The sequence below is a fragment of the Podarcis filfolensis genome (genome assembly GCF_964270895.1).
Source record: "Podarcis filfolensis genome assembly, chromosome: 14".
In the NCBI taxonomy this organism is placed as follows: domain Eukaryota; kingdom Metazoa; phylum Chordata; class Lepidosauria; order Squamata; family Lacertidae; genus Podarcis; species Podarcis filfolensis.
Genome location: NC_139616.1, coordinates 45,066,661 through 45,093,420, shown reverse-complemented (window position 1 = coordinate 45,093,420; position 26,760 = coordinate 45,066,661). Strand labels below are relative to the sequence as shown.

General features: G+C 45.9%; 2 protein-coding genes and 1 long non-coding RNA gene across 4 annotated transcripts in view; all 3 read right to left on the bottom strand.

Moving 5' to 3' along the window:
* Positions 1–26,760, bottom strand: part of LOC310749103 (myosin-11) — a 1,537,435-nt gene that overhangs the window by 344,161 nt on the left and 1,166,514 nt on the right. The window lies entirely within an intron of this gene.
* LOC310749233 (uncharacterized protein) lies at positions 3,616–5,617 on the bottom strand. Of its 2 annotated transcripts, none has more exons than XM_083585872.1 (2): positions 5,482–5,617; positions 3,616–4,665 (listed from the first exon to the last, which is right to left on the bottom strand). In XM_083585872.1, exon 2 carries the CDS (start codon positions 4,653–4,655, stop codon positions 3,729–3,731), a length of 927 nt encoding a protein of 308 aa, XP_083441998.1. In that variant the 5' UTR covers positions 4,656–4,665; positions 5,482–5,617; the 3' UTR covers positions 3,616–3,728. The 2 variants fall into 2 exon arrangements, with proteins under 2 accessions (XP_083441998.1, XP_083441999.1); XM_083585873.1 differs by lacking the exon at positions 5,482–5,617 and adding an exon at positions 4,809–4,937.
* Positions 9,908–11,844, bottom strand: LOC310748756. Its single transcript, XR_014541355.1, has 2 exons — positions 11,350–11,844; positions 9,908–10,416 (listed from the first exon to the last, which is right to left on the bottom strand). It is a non-coding gene; the product is annotated as an uncharacterized lncRNA (long non-coding RNA).

Sequence of the window (26,760 nt, the reverse complement as noted above, 5' to 3'; positions counted from 1 at the left end):
AATGAATTTCTATGCCCCACAAATAACCCAGAGATGCATTTTAAAGAAAAGGACACATTCTACTCATGTAGAAACACGCTGATTCCAGGACTGTCCGTGGGCCGGATTTAGAAGGCGATTGGGCCGGATTCCGCCCCCAGGCCTCAGGTTGCCTACCCATGCTCTAAACTAAAAAGTCCCAAACTACAAATTAGGGGAAAGGGTCCCCAAATCAATAGGATTTCTTTTAAAAAATGATAAAAATGCTAAGCTGAAACCACCCATGCTTTTGGTGGGAACAGGAATTCTTATTCTGGGAGCCATACAATTTCAATGATACAACTTTGTTCACCTTTTCCCGGTGAGGGGCACTGAGGGTGGTCAGCCGGATCACAAGTATGCCAGCTTAGGGGGCAGAGGATTGCTGAACCCTCCTTGCATCATGCCAATCGTGTTGCTGTTGCTGGGGTTCTACTTTTGCTTGGATGGAGGGGAGGTTGTAGTCCTTGCCTGCCCCTCCTCAGTAAGGGTATCCTGTTAAAGGGATCTGGGGTGTGAACAGTGGCGTAGCGTGGGTTGTCAGCACCCGGGGCAAGGCAAGTAATTTGCGCCCCCTAACCCGTGGATTTGCGCCCCCTAACCCTAACCCCCAGATGTTGCGCCCAGTGCGGCCGGCCCCCCCTGCACCCCCCACGCTACGCCACTGGGTGTGAATCCTGTCTGAAGGTTGGACGTGGGCTAGGGACATGTCACAGCCCCCACAGGGACCCTCAGGATGCCCCTATTTGATGTAAGTCATAGAGCATCAGTGGTTTACCCTTAAGTGGACTCCCTGCAGATATAGTCAAGATATAGCCTGGCTTTACCCCAATGCTTAAGCCATGGGTAGGCAAACTAAGGCCCGGGGGCTGGATCTGGCCCAATCACCTTCTAAATCCAGTCCGCAGACGGTCCAGGAATCAGCATGTTTTTACATGAGTAGAACGTGTCCTTTTATTTAAAATGCATCTCTGGGTTATTTGTGGAGACTGCCTGGTGTTTTTACATGAGTAGAATGTGTGCTTTTACAGTCATACCTCATGTTGTGTTTGCTTCAGGTTGAGCATTTTCAAGTTGCGTCCTGCAGTGACCTGGAAGTACCGGAAAGGGTTACTTCTGGGTTTCGCCGCTCACACATGCGCAGACGTTAAAAATGACATCACGAGCATGCACATAAGCGGCAAATCATGACCCATGCACGTGCAGATGCGCAGACACAGGTTGCATTCTGCTCAGGTTGTGAACGGGGCTCTGGAACGGATCCTGTTCGCAACCAGAGGTACCACTGGATTTAAAATGCATCTCTGGGTTATTTGTGGGGCATTGGAATTTGTTCATTTCCCCCCCAAAAATATAGTCCGGCCCCCCACAAGGTCTGAGGGACAGTGGACTGGCCCCCCGGTGAAAAAGTTTGCTGACCCCTGGGCCCCTAAGCCAAACTGCTCACATCTGTAAACAATAAAGTTGTGGCCTATTTGAACCCATAAACCAAAATACTTAGCGTCTGTGTGCTTTATTGTTCACCTGGGAACTTTGTGGCTCAGGTGCCTTAGCACGCAACAAATACTGTACATATACACATACAACTTTGGTGATAGCGATCAATCAGGAAGAGTTGACAGGTTTTTATTCAGGGAGCGGCTGCATATGTTTTCTCTTTGGACATTTAAAAACTCCTCTCCAGATAGTACATTGCTTTAGTAGGGTTATTAAATTTGCCATTTTGGGTCAATGGGAGTCATTCGTAATCTGGTCAGATTCCTAGACACTGTTAGCAAGGATGCTGAATGCATTCTGAAGCAGTGCATGCCAAGTCTATTTTTAACAGCTATCTTGGGCTGAGCAACACCTGCTGTTGGACAATCAGACCATGAGCTATGAAGAAGTCTTGGTGCAATGGTGTTGCAATCATCAGAGGTCCACGTTGGATGTTTTCATTTGGCGGGAGTTCTTTCCATATACTGTGGACTGCTGGGAAATTTTCAGAGACAGCTGCTGGCTGCACCATGTCACATCTTTTCCAGACAGGGTTCCCAAAGTTGGAAGGGACCCCCAGGAATTCATCCCCCCTGAAATGCAGGAATCACAGCTAAGTTATCCCTGGCATGTGGCCACTAGAACTCTATTTAAAACCTCCAGCGGAGTGAATTTTAAGAATGGGGGGGGGGGAGGCTGAATGAGAAACCCGGAGAACTGAAATGGGTAGATTTGAACAACCCAGTGGGTTTACCTGGGCCTGCAGCCTAAGCATTCCTTCTACCAAGCCCTCTCCCCTCCTCCCCTGCAACATTTTCATGAACTCTGAGCACATCCTGCTGACACTGAAATTTTAGTGCCTTGGTGGGGACGTGACCATGAACAGATCACCTGGGGACTGAGGAGTTTGGCCTTGCTTCAGTTCCCAGCTCCTTTGACTGTCACCTTGACTGATTTTTTTGAGTATTATTTTTTTGTACTGTACCCACAACTGAAAGCAAATAAGAGGATAAAGAGTGCCTGAATGCTGGAACTCAGCAGAAAAGAGAGCAAAGGACTCTCTCTCTCTCTCTCTCTCTCTCTCTCTGTGTGTGTGTGTGTGTGTGTGTGTGTGTACATGTGTGCCCTCCAATGTTTGCAGTTCATCCAGGCTGCATAGAACCAAATAGAATGCAAAATTAAATAGGGGATTCTGCTTACACTATGTATTGGAGGAAAGGGAGTTTGGGCTCCCATCTGCATGCAAACCCAGTGACTCTGCAGTCCTTAATACATAAAGCAAAGCACACCTATCTTTTGAAATTTGCACCTCTTTGAATTTTAGGACGCAGTCATCCAACAACAACAACAAATGCACAGCAGAGAAAAACCACAGAAAGTTGCCCTACTCCAGGACAGACCGTTGATCCATCTAGCTCAGCGCTGTCTGCACTGACTGGCAGCAGCTCTCCATGGGTTCAGGCAGGGTGTCTTTCCCCAGCCCTACCTGGAGATGCTAAGGATTGAACCTGGGTCTTTCTTCATGCAGAACAAATGCTCTTAGAAATGAGCTGTGGCCTTTCCCCTGTGGCCATCCATATCCTCCAACATGCTGGGAGGGTTTTAGCAATGTTAGGGCTGCCATACATCTAGATTTTCCTGCACATTTCCGGGATTTCAAAAGTGGAATTGACGTCTGGGGGAATTTCTGAAAGGCAGTGCTTTGTCCTTTTGTCCTGGATCTTAGGCAAGTAAAAACAAACAAACAAAAAACTCAACAACTTTTAGGGTTTCCTAAAAAAAGCTGAACAATTTTGGTGGTTTCCTAAAAGCTCAACAATTCGGGGTTTTTTAAATATGGCAACCCTAAGTGCAACATTATTTTTTCTTTTACCCAATCAGTATTTATTGATGTTTCCAATGATTTTTAATGGATCACCTGTTCATTTTACCCTTACGTGTTGTCCTCTGCCTTTCTATATTTTCACGAAGATGTGAATTATAAATTTTATAAATAAATAATTAAATGTGCCACACCAGGTTTGCCAGGCTGCTGGTCCACATAGTTACAATCATCTGCTGGTGTGTATAGCCGGTGTGAACCCACCCGCTTCCCCAGCAATGTAGGGTAGTGACATCACCTTGAAATTCCATCAAGATTTTATTAAAAGGTCTTGATGACAAAGGAGCCGTGGTGTTTGTACATCAGTGTATAGGAGTTTTTAAGGTGGTGCTAACCAGATCATTGCGTTAATTCACACCTCTTTTATTTCATCAGGTGGTTCGTCATGGTCTCCATCGGCACCATTGTCGATAACTTCCACCTCAAACTCAGGTTGTGGTTCTTCCGGAAACCCATTTACTTCTTTCCATATGGAGTACTTCATATCCCAGAGAGCTTCCACCATGTCCCAGATGACCGCTTTTTCTTCCTGGAGGTCTTGGTCATTATCCCTCAAAGCTATATACTCTTCCCAGAGGGCCATTTTGTCTTTGGATATGGCCATGTCCTCTTCCCAGAAGGTTTTGTCCTTCTTCCAAAATGCCTTGCATTCCTTCCAGAAGGCGTTGTTCTTCTCTTCAATGGCTTCTATCTTCTCCTGGAGGGATTTGTTCTTCTCACGCATGCCTTTGTTGGCTTCCTGGAACTCCTTGTTCTTAATCTGGAAGGCTTTGACAGCTTCTCGGAACGATTCATTCCTTTCCTCCAAGGTGACAATCTCCTCTTCTGTTGTCTTGATCCTCTGCTGGAGTGCCTCAATCTTCTCCTGAAAGGTCTTCACCTGGTCCTGAATTTCCTTCTTTTTGGTCTGGAAGGCCTTGATCTCAGCCATGAAAACCCTGCTCTCCTCTAAGAAGTTCTTGATCTCATCCATGAAGCCCTTGTTCTTCATCTTGAAGGCATGGATCTCCTCCCACAAAGCCTTGGTTTTGTTATCTTCTCGGAAAGTCTGGATCTCCTTTCGCAGGCGTTGACATTTCTTCCAGAATATCCTGATTTCCTCTTGAAGTGCATTTTTCTGTTCTCTCAGTTGGCGATATACGAACTGGCTCTTCAAGGTTCTGGGAATATGGTTCATATGGTGCCAGCTCTCCCGCTTTGCAGAAATGTCATTGCTGTTGCCCTCCAGATAATCTGCACAGTTAAGAGTGACATCCGGATGTTTCTCCCCGTCCTCCATTTGATCACAGCTGTGTACAGAGAAATACATGAGTGAGTGGTCTAGAAGGGGAGGTTGTGTTGTCCACTGACAAAGCCAGAAAACTGCCAACTCCAGAGCCTGACTCAGAGGATACAAACTCGGAGGAGACCGAGTCACCACAAGGAACCTTACCTTCCAGCTTGGAAACTGGAAACTTGGTTGCGGAGGAGGACCCCACCACCAGCCCCAGTTCACACTAGGCGGGGAGCGATTGAGGATCTCCAATCTCAGACCCTGATGAGTCCCAGGGTCCATTTGTGCAGCCGTCAACCCAGGGTTTGGTTCACAACTCCAAATGCAGGACCTTCTCAAGCCAGTCATTTCAGGAGGAAAGATCATGACAGGGGCATTCAGTGCTAGGGGCTGGTGCACAATGTAGTGCAATGTATTGCTGGACCTTCCTGTTGCTGGCCACTGTGAGAACAGGCTGTTGGGTCCCTTCCAACCCTACAACTCTACAATTCTATGAAAAATGAGATTAGAGATATACATGGAGGATGAAGCCGTCAGTGTCTACTAATGATGGAAGCTATGTTACCTTCTTTATCAAAGGCAGCATATATCTGAATACTAGTTTCTTGAGATCAGAAGCAAGAGAGAGCTCTTTGTGCTCATGTACTGCTTTTGGGCTTCCCAGAGGCATCTGGTTGGCAAATGTGGGAGACTTGATCCTGAACTAGATAAATCTGATACAGCTGAGCTCCCTTGATAAAGCCTTGGTGGCTTTGAATAACAAAAGAGAGAAAAGAACTGTCAAGATGCCTTAAATCCCCCCAAAATAAGTAAACCTGGGATGTCCACTAACCTGCACCTCCTCCTCCTGCTATGATGAAGACCCCTTTGTTAAGAACTTCATCGCCATGGCAGCCTGAGAATATTAACAAAACAATGCCAGAACTTCTGCAGATCTTCTGGTTCCGTCATTAGAATGCCAAGGTTGTAGCTGATGAAAATGGAACATGGGAAGCTTATTTTAGCTTATCTGCAGTCACACCATTGGACAATCTAGCTCTGTATTGTATACACTTACTTTCAGATGATCACCAGGGAGACACCATGGATTGAAGCTGGGATCTCCTGCATGCAAAGTGGAAGCTTTGCCACTGAGATGCAGGATCCTTCTACAAGGGTGGATTTTTAAGAGACCAAAGGTAACACCACAATGAATGTGGAGAAGTGGCTGCATCAGGTATCAGAGAGCCAGTGTGGGTGTAGTGGTTAAGAGCAGTAGACTCGCAATCTGGTGAACCGGGTTCACTTCTCCGCTCCTCCACATACAGCTGCTGGGTGACCTTGGGCTAGTCACACTTCTTTGAAGTCTCTCAGCCCCACTCATCACACAGAGTGTTTGTTGTGGAGCAGGAAGGGAAAGGAGAATGTTAGCTGCTTTGAGACTCCCTAGGGTAGTGATAAAGTGGGATATCAAATCCAAACTCTGGTTTTTGCAGTGCTGGTGGAGTTTTTGCAGCGGGCAGAATGGGAAACCATAACAGGATCACTAGCCATGGGTGGGCTTCAACCCTACAGCTGTGCAACAAAGAGTTTGGCACCTGCTTGCTTGGAACCATGTGTCTCCCTCAGGGACATCATGAGCCTAATTTATGAAAATGGATTCATTCTGCAGAACCAGTGGCGGATTTACGTATAAGCTAAACAAGCTGTAGCTTAGGGTCCCACTCTCTTGGGGGCCCCCAAAAAATTTAAAGGAAAAAACCTGAATGTACGTTCAAATATAAGATGAAAAACAAAATAAAACCTACACACAGCAACAGTGTTTTGTGTTGTGTAGGCTCCTATGATGTAAGTTATGGGCCCCGCCTGCTAGCCTGCTCCCTAAAATATCACTGGTTTGCTCATTTCTATATATAGGGTGCCTATTTTTTGTAAGATTGAGGGCACAAGGAGAAGGAGACGACAGAGGGTGAGATGGTTGGACAGTGTTATAGAAGTGACCAACATGCATTTGACGAAACTCCGGGAGGCAGTGGAAGACAGGAGTGCCTGGTGTGCTCTGGTCCATGGGGTCACATAGAGTCGGACATGACTAATTGACTAAACAACAAGACATTCTGCATGGACTGCTTGCATGGCAACATGTGCAAATGACTTTAGATACCTATTAGGTCCATTATTGCCATATAGCAAATATTTGACACAAAAAAACAAAAACAAAACAGCAGCAATTTGTTGTTGACAAAGGACAGCTGGACATATAAAGGACCCCATTACCTTCAGTAGCTTAGGGCCTCATCAGACCTAAATCTGGCCCTGTACAGAACCCATCGGAAATTCTTTTAACCAGAATGCCAATCTAAGTTATGTGAAAGGAACAAAGCTTAATCATTGGAGAACAATGGCCATTCTTGTGGAATTTGTCAGTAGGTTTGATGCCAGGAGTGGGGAACGATTTCCCATCCAAGTACTGTTTTCTGTTGTGGGAAACTTCCTATGGGCCTCATACCAGTGGTGGGTGGAGCCAGGGGAAGAAGTGGGTGGAGCAACAATTGTGATTCTACAGTAGGACAGAGGCAGAAATAGGCACAGCAACAAATGGGACTTCAAATCCTCCAAGTGTCCCTATTTTCCAGGGACGTCCCTGATTCAGAGAAGTTATCCCAGTTTCTGATTTGATCATGGAATTTCCCGCTTTTCCTTAGGGCATCCCTATTTTCCTTGGAGAAATGATGGAGGCTATGAAGTTATGCAACCCCCGAGCCAAGGAGATAAGTAACTACACAACCTTTAGAAGACATCTGAAGGCAGCCCCATATAGGGAGGTTTTTAAATGTTTGATTATGTTTTTATATATATGTTGGAAGCTGCCCAGAGTGGCTGGGGCAACCCAGTCAAATGGGTGGGATATAAATAATAAAATTATGATGGGATGTCCCTATTTTCATCAGAGAAGGGTTGGAGGGTATGGGACTGTAAAGTATGCTACAATTTAGCCACACCAAAAGCCAGTGGTTTCTGCACACACACAGAGAGAACATGTCTCTGTCTTCCATTCAGGCAAGCAAGACGTATTATGTAAATGTAGCAATACACTCCAGCTAGGAATAAAGCACTCAAAGAGACTATGAAGCAGGGCTGGTGAGGGGTATGGTCTGTCTCAAGGCAAATCTTAAAAAATGTAGTATAAACACTGACAACTGGGAAACATTGGCCTGCGAGCGCTCCAGCTGGAGAACAGCCTTTACCAAAGGTGTCATGGGCTTTGAAGACACTTGAACTCAGGACGCAAGGGAGAAACGTGCAAGGAGGAAGGCATGCTTGGCAAATCCACACCGTGATCGGCTCCTGCCCGGAAACCTATGTCCCCACTGTGGAAGGATGTGTGGATCCAGAATTGGCCTCCACAGTCACTTACGGACTCATTGTTAAAACCGTGTTTATGGAAGACAATCTTACTCAGCTACGAGTGATCGCTAAAGAAGAAGAAGGTCTGTGGAGAGTCCTGAGGACCACCATTTAGCCCCTGGAACTAAGTTTCTCCATGCCTGATTGATTAAAAGGTGCTGAGCGTTGACAGGAGACTCCTTTTCCTCTCTCAGAATTACAATTTCCACAGTGGTTTAGCAGTCAATATCTCTTCCTGGGGAACTCTGGGACTTGTAGTTCTGGGAAGGAAACAGGAGTCTCCACATAACTCTCGACACCTTTTAATAAACTACACTTCCCAGGGTTCCTTGTGGGAAGCCATGGCTGTTCAAAGTGGTATGGTACTGCTTTAAATGTTCAGTGCAGATGGAGCCTGAGTATAAATAATGAGGGATAAATTACATTGTTGTGTGCATAATTCTGTGGATGAGATTTAATATACAGATAGCAATGGGTGACGGATACATCAGGCTATAGGAAAAAATAACAGAGGAGCCCTGCTGGAGGAAGTCAAAAGCTTATCTAATCCTGCATTCTCCTTCCTCAGTGGCCAATCAGAAAACCTTCAGGGTGCACCAGCAGGTTTTATAGAGAAATAACTCTTTTCCACTTCTACCCCACCACCGCCAACCCAAGTTACAGGTATTCTGTAGCATTCTGACCCTGAATGTAAGCACTCAGTTTAGCGATCATGGCTGTCTCCTTTGTGGCTTTGACTAACCTAGTTTCAAAGCAATCTAAGCTAGAGGCCATTAAGTACCTCTTGTGCGAGTGGATTTCATAAAGTAATTCTGCATTGTGTGAACAAATGCTCTGGCCTTTTGTCTGCCCAGATTCCGCCACCCCACAGCTTTGCAGAATGACTGCAAGTTCTGGAATTATAAAGAAGGGAGGGGGGAAATCTATGCTTAAAATCTCCCTTTTGTGCGGGAACATGTAAAATTTTATAAATCTCAGAACTGGCTCCCCTTACAAGCAGAGATATTTGGCCCCTGTTAAAGTGATCTGCTTCAAGCGGACTATTCCATTTTCTTTTTCTCAAATACAGCAGCATAATGGAAAATATAGAGGAGGGGAAACTCGCACAACTCCAATTCACACACATTTCCAAATAAAACCACCTTTTAAAGGCATCTGCTGAACCATTGTCTCTATTGCCGAATAGGTTACTATTCTCCTGAAAAGTCCTTTGTGGGTCCACAGCCCCTCAAAAAACTCAGAGTGAATGAGTTAGGTTTTTCAGAAGCTGCAATGGACAAAGCCTTATGAAGCCAGATGGTCATGGAATATGATGAGGGCTCCTTCCACTCTGGTGCTATGACAGTAGTTTATACCTCACCCATCCAGCTAGGTTTCCCAAGCCACTCTGGGCGGCTTCCAACAAAATATTAAAAATACATTAAAGCACCAGTCATTAAGAACTTCCCTAAACAGGGCTGCCTTCAGATGTCTTCTAAACGTCAGGTGGTTGTTTATTTCCTTGACATCTGACTGAAGGACGTTCCACAGGGTAGGTGCCACCACCGAGAAGGCCCTCTGCCTGGTTCCCTGTGCTGGACCAGTACTTCTGTCTTGTCAGGATTCAACCTAAGCAGGCAGCCACCAACAGATGGCTAATAATAGATTTGCTATGAAGGTTCAAATTCTTTCCCCAAAACACATTCAAATAAGCAGGTCATAGAGTGATCCTCTGTCCAATGATTGTCCTGATTTCTGGTGTCCCTCAGAATTTACTCACAGGAGTGCAATCCCACCACCTACGATGACAAAACCCTCTGGAGTTGTACCCCCTCCAACAAAGGGAGGATGTGGTCTTGGAGTTACAATTCAGGTAGACCGGAGTCAAAAACCACCTGTGAAAAACTTTTAATGAATTTCCACGTACATTAGCTGACACCATCTTGTTTAGATGACCAGATTTTTTTGTCCACTGCAAGGGATCAATTGAGGGCTGATCCAGAGATTTATTTTGCAATGGACATACTAATAGCTCCCACAGAACCTTTCTTCCCACTGGTCCATCTCCTTCTTCCAAAGTGCCATCTCAGCTGTCCAGCTGTCCAGCTCTTCTTTCCAAAGCTCTGGTTCCTCTTTCAAAACATTCCTGATGCTCTCAAAGAGATCTGTGACCTTCTTCCAGAGCTTCATGTTTCGCTCCCACAAAATGGTGTTTCGTCCATCTGTGCGCTTGGAGAGCTCCCTCTTCTTTTGCCAAAATGCCACCAGCTTCTCTTTCCTGAACTTGTTTTCCTTCTTGAGCCTCTCAATGGCATCATCCAGAGCCTTCTCCTTGCTCTTAAAGTCTTCAGTCTCCTTATCCATCAGGTTCATTTGGCTCCAGAGTGCCCACTTGCGATTCCTCAAAAAGAGAGATTTGCATTGACATTGACATACGCAACTCCCACTCCTCCAATACAGATCTATAACTAGTTACTGAAATTTAAATAGAAAAACAAAATAAATTCATCATTTCGTTTTACCTATTGCATTTATATCCTACCCTTCTCAAGGTTGCTTATCTATGCTAAAGAAAGAAAGAAAGGTAATGGATGGTTAAGTCCAGTCAAAGCAAACTATAGGGTGCAGTACTCATCTTACTTTCAGGCCAAGGGAGTCAGCATTTGTCCACAGACAGCTTTTTGGGTCATGTGTCCAGCACGACTAAACCGCTTCTGGTGCAATGGAACACCGTGATGGAAACAAGAGTGCACGGAAAAGCCGTTTACCTTCCCGCCGCAGGGCTACCTATTTATCTACTTGCACCGGTGTGCTTTCGAACTGCTAGGTTGGCAGGATCTGGGACAGAACAACGGGAGCTCACCCCATTGCAGGGACTCGAAGCGCTGCCCTTCTGATCGGCAAGCCCCAGAGGCTCCGTGGTTTAAACCACAGTGCCACCTGCATCCCCCTATGTTCAAGTACAGCTGTGCTGGCTAACCTTTTTTTGATTAGAAAGCCACATAACAGCCCACTTGAATAGTTTCAACCAGGCATCCCCAACCTTTGGCCCTCCAGATGCTTTGGCCTACAATTCCCATCATCCCTGACCACTGGTCCTGTTAGCTAGGGATCATGGGAGTTGTAGGCCAAAACACCTGGAGGGCCGCAGGTTGGGGATGCCTGGTTTCAATCAACAACCTCTTTGCAAAGGCAAGGAAGAATGAATTCCTGCTACAAGCAGCCAGATCCAGGGCAGGTGCTGGAGGAGTCGGGTTGGGAGCATCCTCATCTCACACCCCGCACCAAACACCAGCTGAAACACTATACTCGAATAAATATAACCTGTTCACACCTGCTAGGGCCTCCTGAGTCTTCTTTATGGCTGGGTTGACAAGTGGCTATTGGAAGCAGGGTGTTTGAAGATCACAGATCAGAGGCTCCAGTTGTCATCTATGTCAGCCTGGTGACAGGCTGTGTCATAGTAGGTCACTGGTAACTCAGCGCTGGAGCACTGTCCCCTGTTGGTCAAAAGGATAGTGCCCCAAAACCACCCAGGGACTTTGGGAGCCCAGTGTTTTTTCTGGAGCTGCCTCATCCTATGTCAGGGACTGGGCAGAAGACTGGGAGAAAACAGTAAAGACCTGATGAAGAGAGCACAGCAGAGGTTATATTTTCTGAGGATCCTCCGGAAAAACAATCTCTCAAAGGACCTGTTGATGGCATTTTACCATTGTACTGTTAAGAGTGTATTAACTTATGGTCTGTGTGTGTGGTTTGGGAGCTGCACGGTCAGGGGGAAAACAATGCTGTCCAGGGTTGTAAAGACTGCGGAGAGAATAATTAGGTGCACTCTTCCCACCTTGGATCAAATCTATGCTTCCAGGTGTCATATGAAAGCTGCAGAGATAGGGCAGGATAGTGCACACCCCAGAAATGATTCCTTTCAGCTTCTGCCTTCTGGAAGAAGGTACAGGGTTATAAAGACTAGGACTAGCCGCCTGAGAAACAGTTTCTATCCAAATGCGAATTTGGTTTTAAATGCAGTGTAAGGTAGTCTATGTGGGAGTATATTGTATTCAATTATGGGGTATCAGAGTTTTTAGGGGGTTAACCAGGCTGGGGTAGCTGGGATAGCAGGCTTGTTGGTTTTTGAATGTCTGATGTAGATTTTTTCAATTTCATTGTTCTGTATGGGACAATGACAATAAAGATTATCGTATCAAATGGTGATCACCTCCCCAACCTGATTCTTCCGGAGGAGAAGAAGACAGTTTAGATTTACGACAGAGATTAAGGCTTTCTGGGAGATGATCTATAATGAAATGAAAACGGTATTTAAATATACCTTCCTGAAGAAACCAGAGGCCTTTCTCCTGGGCATAGTCGGCCAATTGGTGCCAAAGAAGGATAGAACTTTCTTTATGTATGCAACAACAGCAGCAAGAATACTTATTGCAAAGTATTGGAAGACACAAGATTTACCCACCCTGGAAGAGTGGCAGATGAAGGTGATGGACTATATGGAATTGGCGGAAATGACTGGCAGAATCCGAGACCAGGGAGAAGAGTTGGTGGAAGAAGATTGGAAGAAATTTAAAGACTATTTGCAGAAATATTGTAAAATTAATGAATGTTAAAATGACGCTGGATTGAAATTAAGTGGCATTAGCAACAAGGTTAATAAGAATATGCAAAAATGGATTGATAATGGATGAAATCATATAGTTATAATATGTTAAGATATAGAGTTAAGACAAATGAAAGAGGGTAAGGATTTGCTGATTTGATTATGTAAATGGGAATACAAAAAGGGGAGGTGTGAGGAGGTCAAGGAAATAAGCAAATGAGCTTAAAGATTTCAAAAAATGGATTTGTTTTTAATTTTTTTCTATTTGTTTTTTGTATTTTCTTTTTTCCCCCTCTATGTATTTTTGTGTTTTTTGTGTTTTTTCTTATTTCTTCCTTTTTTTGCTTCCTTTTTATTCTGTAAACCTCTGTTTTCTGTAAAACCTTAATAAATATTTTATTAAAAAAAATGAAAGTACTGTAATAAAAACAATAAAAGAAGGATTAAAGCACCCAACAACATAAAAGTTTCCTTTTGGCACAGGCAAACACCTGGCAACTGAACTTAAAGCTAGGCTAGAATATAATGAATTAAAAAAGATGGTTAGATATACCTTTCCCAAAAAACCTGAAGCATTTCTGCTAGGTTTGATGGAAGAGGAAATTGCGAAGATAGACTAAAGACTATTTATGTACGCCACAGTAGCAGCGAGAACTTTAATGTCCCAAAAGTGGAAGTTACAGGAGTTACCAACGATTGTGGAGTGGCAGGTGAAGATGATGGACTTTGCAGAATTGGCCAAGCTGACCTGCAGGATTCGAGACCAGGAGTAAATTTATGGTATATTTGAATAATAATTGCAAAATAATTGCAAAAATTTGAAGACACTAGCAGGATTGAAATAAATCCTGCAAGGTGGACAATAGAGTTAAAGAGCTAAAATGTGAGATAGGACTTGAAAGCGGAAAACCTGCTGAAGGGAGGGAGGGAAGTCATAGGCTTGGCAGAGCAGAAAGGAATTGTGTATGTCATTGTATTGTTGAAAATATTGTTTAAGGAGAAAAATGATATCTATATATCTATATATCTATATCTATCATCTATCATCTATCATCTATCATCTATCTATATCTATCTATCTATCTATCTATCTATCTATCTATCTATCATCATCTATCTAATCTATCTATCTACATATAGAGAGCTAGTCTAGAAGAGCTAAAGTATAACATTTGTTTTTTTAAAAAAAGATATTTATTGAGGTTTTACAAAAACATAGGTTTACAAAATAGAAAAAAGTCATATAGAAAGAAAAAGATACAAAAACGAGAGCATACATAAAAAAGAAAAAAGAAGAATAAAAATACGAAATACAATAAACAAATAGATAAAAAAGAATTAAAAACAAATCCGTTTTTTGTAACTTTAAACTCATTAACTTGTTTCCTTGGCCTCCTCACACCTCCCCTTTTTGTATTCCCATTTAAATAATCAAATCAGCACTTTAGAAGAGCTAAAGTATAACATTTGATTAAAATCAGCTTAAACGAACGAAGGCCAAGGGTTCGTTTTATAATGCAAGGTCAAAGTGCATTGTCAGAATGGGCATTCTGTCTGCATAAGGCATTCTGAGATGCTGGAATGCTGATTGGGTGTTGGATAGGAGGGCAATGAAATGAACATTTTGTTGCAGGCCATCACTACACCAGGTGATGTGGGTGGCGCTGTGGTCTAAACCACTGAGGCTCTTGGGCTTGCCGATCAGAAGGTCAGCAGTTCGAATCCGCACGACGGGGTGAGCTCCCGTTGCTCGGTCCCTGCTCCTGCCAACCTAGCAGTTCAAAAGCATGTCAAAGTGCAAGTAGATAAATAGGTACCACTGCGGCGGGAACGTAAACGGCATTTCCATGTGCTCTGGTTTCTGTCACTGTGTCCTGTTGCACCAGAAGCGATTTAGTCCTGCTGGCCACATGACCCAGAAATCTGTGTGGCCAAATGGTGGCTCCCTTGGCCTGAAGGTGAGATGAGCGCCACAGCCTCATAGCTGCCTTTGACTGCACTTAACCGTCCAGGGGTCCTCTACCTTTTTACCTTACACCAGGTGGCAGTGAGTTTCAAAATTTCAGTGCATATCACAAAAATGGGGACTTACCCTTTCCTGTCCTGAATATCCTGCCAATCTGTTTCACTGGATAACCTTCATCATAGAAACATGGACCTGGGTTTTTGGGGGGTGGGGAGAGGTCCAAACTTCACATTCAAAGCTAACATTGAGAAATTGGCAGACCTCAAGTATTTGAGGAGATCCTCCTTTTCTCCCTTAGACCTGTGCCTTTGCAGCCAGGGCTGGATTTAGGTTTGATGAGGCCCTAAGCTACTGAAGGTAATGGGGCCCTTTCAATGCCCATCTGTCCTTTGTCAACAACAAATGGTTGTGGTTTGAGGACCCGATCCCCGCATAGTGAAATGAAGACACAAGGACAAGTAATATAAGGTTAATGGGCAAGAAAAGGCCACAACTTTATTGATTACAGCAAGTGAAAAGGTATTGGCTTAGGCATTGGATCACGTGACTTGACTCCACCCACTTGGAGAGGGGTGAGTCTGAAAAGCGGGGTTTATTCGCCAGTAGGTGGAGCCCGTTGATGCTAATCCAACTATAAGCTCTCCCCTGATGTCACCGAGGGTCGTGCCATGGCCCCCCGCCACACAGGCATCGGACAGGATCCACGACCGCCGGATTCCTTTAACGGAATACCCAAAAATTGAAGGCGTAGACGATGGCCACACCTAGCCCTTCCACACACCGCAACATATTCCAATGCCTAACTGCCACCCGACCCAATGACTCGCCACGGGACGACAAAAAGTGAGGCCACGTGGCTGGCGGAGCAACAAGTTTAGTTGCTATCCATGCCCCCTTCTAGCCGCCTGATTGGCCGCCTGCCCGTGGGCGTGGTGCACCAGCCAGGTGAGTGGGCGGCAGGGTGCTAACTGTTGATTCAAGCCTTGTCAGTCAGAGGAATTTGGCCACCCTCCAGGTGCCCGGCTTGAATCCTTGTGACCTCCTGTCTGCGACTCCCGGCAAGATCAAGGGAGGTCTCCAATCGGCGATTCTCCTCAACGTGAAGAAGAACACACCACTCCTCCCCCTCCTCCATTCCCAGGGGGGGGGGGAAAGAGACAGACAGAAATATATCTACATGTCTTTTTCTGTCTTTCAGCAGTACAGAGAAAACATGTCTGTACCCTCTGATACCCAGCTGCAGAAGAGAGAATAACTCCACCCATGTACTTCCAGTACAGGGTCATGTGACACTCTGAGCTAACATCCGGTGCTCAGAGCACATAATAGACTGTCCCTGGTTCCCACGGTACAGTCCCATAACATAAACATCCTGTTTGGCTTTCCAGCCATCTGGAGCACTCAGCAGCATTGCTCCTTTTTCGTAACAACACCCCCTGCTTGAGGCTTGGATCGGATCCCGCCCACAACCACTCCCCTCTCTTGAAGGAGGAGAGTCTTTGCTATCTTTTGTGTTGAATATATGCTATATGGTAATTTATGGACCTAGTAGGCATCTAAAGCCATTTGCACATGCAGAATGTAGGCACCCTATATATAGAAATGAGCAAACCAGAGATATTTTAGGGAACAGGCTAGCAGGTAGGGCCCATTATTTACATCACAGGAGCCTACGCAACACAAAGCACAGTGGCTGTATGTAGGTTTTATTTTATTTGGTTTTTATCATATATATTTTGGAAATGTACCGTATTTTTCACCCCATAGGATGCACTGGCCCATAGGATGCACCTAGTTTTTTTGGGGGGAAATAAAGAAAAAAAATTATTCCCCCCCCCCAGGTGCAGGGCTGGGGCGGGGGAAGCCCGAGCTTCCCCCGACCCCAGCCACCAGAACAGACTGCTATCCGCAAGCCGTGGGAGAGCTGCTGGAAGTCGCGCAGCTCTCCCACGGTTTGCGGAGAGCTGCGCGAAGCCCAAAGCTTGGGGCATGCTGAGCTCAGCGCGCCCCAAGCTTCTGGGTGCCGGCAAGCTCTCCGCAAGCGACTTCGCGCGGCTCTCCTACGGCTAGCGGAGCGCTGCGCGAAGCCCGAAGCTTGGGGCATGCTGAGCTCAGTGCGCCCCAAGCTTCTGGGTGCCGGCAAGCTCTCCGCTAGCTGTGGGAGAGCTGCGTCTCCCATGGCTAGCGGATAGCTTCCTGAAGCCTGGAGAGCGAGAGGGGTCGGTGCGCACTGACCCCCCTCGCTCTCCAGGCTTCAGCGAAAGCCTGCATTCGCCCCATAGGACGCACACACATTTCCCCTTCATTTTTGGAGGGGAAAAAGTGCGTCCTATAGGGTGAAAAATACGGTACATCTAGTTTTTTAAAAAAATAATAATAATATTTTGGGGGCCACCAAGAAAGTGGGGCCCTAAGCTATAGCTTGTTTAGCTTATATGTAAATCAGGCACTGTTTGCTGTAAATAAAGGGAAAGGTAAAGGGACCCCTGACCATTAGGTCCAGTCGCGGACGACTCTGGATTTGTGGTGCTCATCTCACTTTATTGGCCGAGGGAGCTGGCATACAGCTTCCGGGTCATGTGGCCAGCATGACTAAGCCGCTTCTGGCGAACCAGAGCAGCGCATGGAAACGCCGTTTACCTTCCCGACAGAGCGGTACCTATTTATCTACTTGCGCTTTGACGTGCTTTCGAACTGCTAGGTTGGCAGGAGCAGGGACCAAGCAATGAGAGCTCACCCCATCGTGGGGATTTGAACCACCAACCTTCTGATTGGCAAGTCCTAGGCTCTGTGGTTTAACCTACAGCACCACCTGCATCCCTTTGCTGTAAATACCCTGGAGTAAATTACAGTAATTCACAAGACAGCTACACAGAGCAAATGACTGCAAATCTCGGCTTGCAGGTAAGATGCACAAGGTGTCCCCTGCTGCTTGTTGATGTAACATTTCAGCGATCCTCTTGATGCAGTGTTAACATGTTTATCTGAGCGACCCCCACCCTGGTGTGACATTTATCGCATGCTGGTATCTACTGCTGCTAAACGTTTAGCTCAAAAAGGCTCGTTTGATGCATCTCCACATTGGGCCCTACACTTAACGAGAGCCTGTCACAAGGTGGTTAAGTCCAGCAAATTGAGTGATCTTGACAGCTGTCTTGTTCTGTAGCTCTTTTCCCAGGTGTTCTGGGCATGATAACCGGATCTTTGCTTTCACTACAAAAGTAAACTGAATTACAGCGAGAGAGAGAGAGAGAGAGAGAATGAGAGAAAAAGAAACAACATTGGGTGCTGACCTGGCTATTGGCACTGCCATAACCTTTGATCATTAGTACCAAGGCACCAAAATCCATCCCCTTCCATTTTGGCTCAGTGGTAGAATCCATGCTTCATGGGCTGAAGGTCGCAGGTTCAATCCCTGGCACCTCCACATAATAATAATAATAATAATAATAATAATAATAATAATAATAATAATAATAATAATAATAATAATATATTTATACCCTGCCCACCTGGCTGGGTTTCCCCAGCCACTCTGGGTGGCTTCCAGAAAAATATTAAAATACGATACAGTGGTACCTCGGGTTACAAACTTAATTCATTCTGGAAGTCTGTTCTTAACCCGAAACCGTTCTTAACCTGAGGCGCGCTTTTGCTAATGGGGCCTCCTGCTGCTGCTGCGCCGCCGCCGTGTTATTTCTGTTCTCATCCTGGGGCAAAGTTCTCAACCCGAGATACTACTTCTGGGTTAGTGGAGTTTGCAACCCGAAGTGTTTGTAACCCGAAGCGTTTGTAACCAGAGGTACCACTGTAATTCATCAAATATTAAAAGCTTACCTAAACAGGGCTGCCTTCAGATATCTTCTAAACATCCGATAGTTGTTTATTTCCTTGACATCTGGTGGGAGGGCGTTCCACAGGGCGGGTGCCACCACCGGGAAGGCCCTCTGCCTGGTTCCCTGTAACTTGGCTTCTCGCAGGGAGGGAACCGCCAGAAGGCCCTCAGCGCTGGACCTCAGTATCTGGGCTGAATGATGTGGGTGGAGATGCTCCTTCAGGTATACTGGGCCGTGGCCATTTAGGGCTTTAAAGGTCAGCACCAACAGTTAAAGCTTGCTGACACCCCTAACCCTAGGGACCCAATACCAGTCAATGTAGACAAGGAGTGGAGAACCTTTGACTCTCCAGCTTGTTGCAGAACTACAAGCCACAGAGGCAAAAATGTCCACAGCAACAGATGTGAACCATAGGCTGGTTTCTTTTTGGCACACACCGCTCTTGTCCTTCATTCAGGCAAGCAAAGGGCATTCCCAGAACTCAGAGACACATTCCAGCAGGACAAAAACACACCCGATTTGCCAAGCAAGGGCCAGTAATGGGTGTGTTCTGGGCAGAAGGGGTGTGGCTTAGAGTTCCAAAAGCCCGGTAGAGAAGACTGGAGACTATATTGGACCCTGGGCTTGGATTGGAGAGCCATCTATCGGGGATTCTTTAACTGCAATTCCTGCAGGAGTTTGGACTAGATGACCCTTGGCAACCCTTCCAGCTTTCTAGTTCTCTGACCCTTTTTACTTCTCAGCCGGAAGCACGTGGTCCCTTTGCCTGCCTGTGCAGCCTGATCACAGCCCTTTTTCAGCCAGCCTCGTTCTTTCTTTTCTTTCCTTTTTGTAAAAGAAAAAAAAAGGAGTAAAATCCAATTTACTAAACTAATGAAGGGTACTTCGTGTGGCTTTCTTTGTATTCCCGACGCTTTGCATCGGCAATGGTTTATAAGATGCATCAAGAGGCATTTGCAGGGGCGTAAGGCACTAAATTAAAATCCAGTTGTAAGCAATTTGCTTGCAAATAAGCAATAGCTGCTCCCAGACCTACTTCCCACATTATGAGAAGAAAGGGTATATTGTTTTCTCATGAAGTGAACATCCAGGCAAACGTGTGGCCTCATCCTTCTATTCTTTATCAGCAGAATGCCCATTGTTATAGGGGATTTGAGTACAGGGGTTTATACCTGTACTCTGAGAGTGGGTGGATGAAAAAACTATCTGTGTGTGCCAAACCTCTCACTTTTCCAAGTATCGGGAATTGGATGGGGAGCAGATTTTTCATTCATTGCAATTCTATGCTCATTACAACACTGTCTTCATGTGCAGGATTTTAATCCCCCCCCCCCCCGTCCCCAACTAATTTGAACAGCACCCATTCAGGTAGGTAGCCGTGTTGGTCTGACGCGTCTATATATATATATATCTTCAGATAAACTGAAACGTAACAGAAGTCACCAGACCCTTCCACGATTCGGATTCTGTTCGTAGACAGAGGTAAAGTTCTCAAACCAGGACAATAGTTCCGCTTTTGCGGACTTTGTAAACCGAATCGTTCTTAAACCGGACTGTTTTTAAACCAAGGTCCCACTGCGTAATATTGATTGCGTTCGAATCTTCCTATTCTCAGTGTTTGATTTATAAAGTAGAACACAACTACTTTATGATTTGATCCTGGGACTTCTGGCTCTTGAGTCCCTCAGAACTGTTCACCAGGCTAGACTTGAACAGCAGATGGTGATGATGATTTTAAAAAAAGAGAGAAAAGGCTCCTCTTATGTTCTTAATGGCCAGCTCCCCATTTCCAGAAACACTTTTTTTAAAAAAATTCAATGACTCAGCTACATTAGTTAAAAATAAAAATAAAATCCGTTATACATGTGTTATAACCCTCTGACACCAGATGGCGCTGTAGAGCTGAAACTGGAACTCTATGAAATTTTCCATTGTGAGCTTTAACATGTCCCCCCCCCCGCAGAGAATTTTCAGAGCGTTTTTAATAGCTGTGTCAATGCAGCCCTACCCTAGCTATTCAAGTCTATCCTGGAGAAGAGGTCTGGAGGACTCAAATCTTTGCACATTATTTAGAGACATTTTGGTTGGCCCAATGCAGTGGTTCTCAAAGGGCGTGTCGTGTGCCACACTGGTGTGGAAGAGAGGATGGCAAGTGCAGTGGTAAGATTAAAGGGCAATCAATATTATATTTCTTTTGGGGGAATGCTTTGTGGTCTTATGTAGTTGCCTTGTTTTATACTTTCTGGCTGTCCCGTGATCATATTATAAAGGAGTTGTGTTCTGTGTTATAGCACAGCTAGGTATTGTTGCTGTTTGTTTTCCAGTGTATTCCTCAGTACAAAATCAGGGGTGGAATAATAATAATAATAATAATAATAATAATAATAATAATAATAATAATAATAATTTATTTATACCTCTCCCTCCCTGGCCAGAGCCAGGCTCAGGGCAATTAACACCAGTAAAATTACAATAAAAACATAATGGGGGGGGGACCAATTTAAAATACAGGTTAAAAATACAATTTAAAATGCAGCCTCATTTTATTAGTAGCCATAGATCAAACCCAGAAGGGGAGGGAAACATAAGGGTCAGAATGAGTCCAGCCCAAAGGCCAGGCGGAACAGCTCCGTCTTGCAGGCCGTGCGGAAAGATATTGTTATGTACTGAAGTTCTCACCCTGGGCCAGCAGGGGGATACTGTAGATAGTTATGCAAATGAAGGATCGAAAAGTGATGTTCAGTGATTGGATAGTTTTAGAAAATGGCAACAGTTACATTGTTCTGGAGCTCTATATAAGCAGGCTGACTGAGCCCCTCCAATCAGTTCTGTTCTGACATCTGAATAAAGAAGAGCTGTTTAAAGAATCGCTGTGTCGTCTGCTTTGTTTGCCCACAACTTAACAGATGTCAAGTCCCGCAAGGCCCTGGTCTCATGTGACAGAGCGTTCCACCAAGTCGGGGCCAGTACTGAAAAGGCCCTGGCCCTAGTTGAGACCAATCTAACCACCTTGCAACCTGGGACCTCCAAAGCGTTGTCATTTGTGGAACTTAAGATCCTCCACGGGGCATACCAGGAGAGGCGGTCCCGTAGGTACGTGGGTCCTAGGCCGCATAGGGCTTTAAAGGTCAAAACCAGCACCTTAAACCTGACCCCGTACTCCACCGGGAGCCAGTGCAGTTGGTAAAGCACTGGATGAATGTGATACCGTAAGGTTACCGCTAGAGTTTCAGATTTTTATTCTGAAAGTGTGGCTCAAAGAAAAAAGTTTGAGAACCGTTAATGAAAGGTTTACCTTGATATGGAATATGGTCTTTTTTCTCCTCCTCCTCCTCCTCCTCCTGGGCCAACACAGCTACTTTCCTGTTTCCAGGTATGCTTAGTCACTGCCCTTGGTGAGCAGCCGCCGACGGGGCATGTTTAACTCCCTTGATTGCGTTTTTAGGACATGAAAACCTTGTTCAGCTCGGCTTAGCAGGAGTCCAGGGGGAAATCTGGATCCAGAAGGGAAATGTTTCTCCTGCTTCTGGCGATAGGTTGATCATGGAAATCTGCAAAAGATGCACTGCCATAAAGAGACCTTGATAGAGAAGGAAAGGAGAAGGGGACAGGGGCACAGGGATTTCTCCTCTCTGATACCACACAGAGAGCTGCTGTCAGTCAGTGTTGACTGGGGTGGGGTGGTGGTGGGATAAAGGTAAAGGGACCCCTGACCATTAGGTCCAGTTGTGGCTGACTCTGGGGTTGCGGCGCTCATCTCGCTTTATTGGCCGAGGGAGCCGGCGTACAGCTTCCGGGTCATGCGGCCAGCATGACTAAGTCGCTTCTGGCGAACCAGAGCAGTGCACGGAAATGCCGTTTACCTTTCTGCCAGAGTGGAACCTATTTATCTACTTGCACTTTGATGTGCTTTCGAACTGCTAGGTTGGCAGGAGCAGGGACTGAGCAACGGGAGCTCACCCCGTCGCGGGGATTCGAACTGCCGACCTTCCGATCAGCAAGCCCTAGGCTCAGTGGTTTAGACCACAGCTCCACCTGCATCTACACATCTTACACGTTCTTAAATAAAGCACTAGAACTGGACGTTCTAATGTTTTTGACATCCTTCTTTGGTATCCCTGCACCCAACCACTCCAATAAGCCCTCCTTTGGGCCTGTGCTTCAAGACAGGCTCCAAGAGCAGCTGCCGGTCAGTGTGGACGGCACCGAACCAGACAGGCCAATGGGTCTGGCTCAGTGAAAAGGCAGCTTGCCATGCTCCTTGTCAGTCATTCCCTTCATTGAGACACTCTCATTTCTAACAAATATTGAAAGGCTTGAGAGATGAACATCTGTCAACATTTAAGAACTGGCAACTGCAACAGATCTGATTTAGAAGACATCCAGGCTTCCACTGTGTAGGCTGTCAGAAATAAATTAAAAGGGGGAGGGGGAAGTCAGGGAGGGTGAGCAGGATAAGTCCCCTGCCCACATCTGAGAATTGCATAATCATTAGAGACTATTGAACAAGATGGGAATAGTGAAAGCTGATCTGTTTGGGAGAACATGATCCTACCCACCCAACAATGGATAATATAATAATATGATAATAATTTATTATTTATACACCGCCCATCTGGCTGGGTTTCCGCAGCCACTCTGGGCAGCTCCCAACAGACTGTTAAAAGCACAATAAAACATCAAACGTTAAGAACTTCCCTAAACAGGGCTGCCTTCAGATGTCTTCTAAAAGTCAGGTAGTTGTTTATTTCCTTGACATCTGATGGAAGGACGCCACTACTGAGAAGGCCCTTTGCCTGGAGGACTTTGGGCTTTCAAATTTCAGTGCTGCCCTCTGCAATGCCAAAATTTGGCACCCCCTGCCTCTCGCCTTCCATTCCACATCATTGTTGCAGCTCCCTCCTGAGGCACTCTTTCAGCTTGGTTCAGCATCCGTTGCAGGCAAACCAGTTGCACTCCCCTAAATTTGCCTCTGCCACCAACCTCAGTCTCCCCTCAGTCAGTCCCACCTCCTTGCCTACCTTCCTACTTGCAAGCAGTCCATGGGGTGCCTGCCAGCTTTCCCCTCCTTAGGACTCAGCTACACTAGTCAAAATAAAACATTATACATGCGTTATAACACTGCGACACCAGGTGGCACTGTAGAGCTGAAATCGGAACTCTATGAAATTTTCCATTGTTAGCTTTAAAACATTTTCCCCCAGAGCATTTTCAGAGCATTATGTGTGTGTGTGTGTGTGTGTGTGTGTGTGTGTGTGTGTAGATGCAGCCTTAGTCTCAGTATTGCCTTTGGAAAAAGTCAGCAGGCAGAAGGATGGACACAAAAATGAGAATGTCATGAATCACCCTGAGATCTGCAGATGAAGGGTGTGCTATACAAATTTAATAAATTAATTTTAAAAATAAATAATAATTAGAAGAATTAGTTGGCTTTGCTGATCATTGGCTCTGGCTCCACCTACCATTTCGCTCCCTGCCTTCTGCCGCACAATTCCCAATGGGCACCAATCCTGTGAGTCAATATAAGGCAGGCACCTCTGTTTTTTTACAAGGGAAATCTGTGCCGTGGGCCTGGGACTCGAATCTTTTGGGGAAGCTCTGTAGCTGAGGGGTAGAATATCTGCCCTGCATGCAGAAGGGCCCAGCTCCCATTCCTGGCATCTTCAGGTAGGGCTGGAAGGAACACATTGCCTGAAACCCTGGAAAGCTGCTGTTTGGCAGCACAGACGATACAGAACTAGACAGACTAATGATCTGGCTTGATAGGAGGCAGCTTCTTATGTCAGCACTTGGTTCAGAACCATGAGGACTAGACCCTTAGTGTTATTTTAAAGCTGGTGATGTAGAGCACATGCTTTGCATGCCATGAGCTGCCTGTACTCATACCCTCCAACATTTCTCCAATGAAAATAGGGATGCCCCATTCCATATTGATAATTTTACTATTTATACCCCACACTTCTTTCTGGGTTGCCCCAGCCACTCTGGGCAGCTTCCAACAGATACAAAAACATAATAAAACATTAAACATTAAACATTAAAAAACCCCTTCTCTATACATCCCTCACACGGCTCGGGGGTCACATAACTCCATACCCTCTGCAAGTAGATAAATAGGTACCGCTCCGGCAGGAAGGTAAACGGAGTTTCCGTGCGCTGCTCTGGTTCGCCAGATGCGGCTTAGTCATGCTGGCCACATGACCCGGAAGCTGTACACCGGCTCCCTTGGCCAGTAAAGCGAGATGAGTGCCACAACCCCAGAGTCGAGGGGACACCTTGTGCAGCAGGGGGCACTTGTGCATCTTACCTGCAAGCCGAGATTTGCTGTCATTTGCTCTGTGTAGCTGTCTTGTGAATTACTGTAATTTACTCCAGAGTATTTACAGCAAAGGGATATGGGTGGTGCTGTGGGTTGCACCACAGAGCCTAGGGCTTGCCAATCAGAAGGTCGGTGGTTCAAATCCCCACTATGGGGTGACTTCCCGTTGCTTGGTCCCTGCTCCTGCCAACCTAGCAGTTCGAAAGCACGAAGTGCAAGTAGATAATTAGGTACCACTCGGGCGGGAAGGTAAACGGCATTTCCGTGCGCTGCTCTGGTTCGCCAGATGCGGCTTAGTCATGCTGGCCACATGACCCGGAAGCTGTACACCGGCTCCCTTGGCCAGTAAAGCAAGATGAGTGCCACAACCCCAGAGTCGAGGGGACACCTTGTGCAGCAGGGGGCACTTGTGCATCTTACCTGCAAGCCGAGATTTGCTGTCATTTGCTCTGTGTAGCTGTCTTGTGAATTACTGTAATTTACTCCAGGGTATTTACAGCAAAGGGATGTGGGTGGTGCTGTGGGTTGCACCACAGAGCCTAGGGCTTGCCGATCAGAAGGTCGGTGGTTCAAATCCCCACTATGGGGTGACTTCCCGTTGCTTGGTCCCTGCTCCTGCCAATCTAGCAGTTCGAAAGCACGAAGTGCAAGTAGATAATTAGGTACCACTCGGGCGGGAAGGTAAACGGCATTTCCGTGCGCTGCTCTGGTTCGCCAGAAGCGGCTTAGTCATGCTGGCCACATGACCCGGAAGCTGTTCGCCGGCTCCTAACGGTCAGGGGTTCCTTTACCTTTAGGAAAAACGGGACATTCTGGGACTCAAATCAGAAACTGGGACGGCTTATCTAAATCAGGGACATCCCTGGAAAATAGGGACACCTGGAGGGTCTACTGTACTGAGTCAGACCTTTGGTCCATCTAGCTCACTAAGGCCTACTCTGACTGGCAGTGACTCTCTGGGGATTTCAGAGCGGCTTCTCTCATAACAGTATCTGGAGATGCTGGCGAATTGAACAGGGGACCTTTGGAATCCAAAGTAGACACTCTACTATTGAGCTACAGTCCGTTTTTTTTTGCAAAGGAAGAAGAAGAAGAGTTTGGATTTGATCTCCTGCTTTATCACTACCCTAAGGAGTCTCAAAGCAGCTAACAATCTCCTTTCCCTTCCTCTCCAAAAACAAACACTCTGTGAGGTGAGTGGGGCTGAGAGACTTCAAAGAAGTATGACTGGCCCAAGGTCACCCAGCAGCTGCATGTGGAGGAGCGGAGACGCGAACCCGGTTCCCCAGATTACAAGTATTCTGCTCTTAATCACTACACCACACTGGCTCTGTGTGTGTTTGCAATGACATTTTATTGTTGTTCTTTACAAAAAAAATTAAAATACATTTCTTAGCCCACAGCACGTTCTTCCGCATGACACAGGTCTGGCAAATTGCAGCCTCAGTTTTTTTGGATGTTTTCTGAAACATTCTGATTGGATCACTGTGCGCAAGATATTCCTCCACTCATCTCATGGCCTGCCCTGCATCACCAGGCAAAATTATAGTGTCTCATACTTTTTTAAAAAAATAACCACTATAATTTTGCTGCCTGTATTGTGTTTTTAGGGCTCTGTTTAACAGATGGGGAATAAGTATGCTTTTACCTACTTCAAAATACTCACCAGTGGGGGTAACTACCTGAAAACCCCCCCTTACACTTCTTATAGCTCTTCTCTAGATGCAGATTTAAAAATTAAAATATGTGACAGTCATTCCTGCACTGCTTTAAAGGCAGAGCAGGCATTTGTTCCTCTGCTGAGATGCACACTAGGAAAACATAGTTGTCTTAGGTGCTGTCAGCAGTTCAAAATGAACCCAAAAGGCAAGTAGCCCAGCATTCTGCTCCCAGCAATGGACAGCCACACAGTGGTAGCCGGTGCTCATTGCGACTGGTAGGGTAGAAGACATGGAGCCCAACAGCAGGTGGAGCCAGAGAGCCAGTGTCAAGCAGAGCCAGTTCATTCTGCTTTT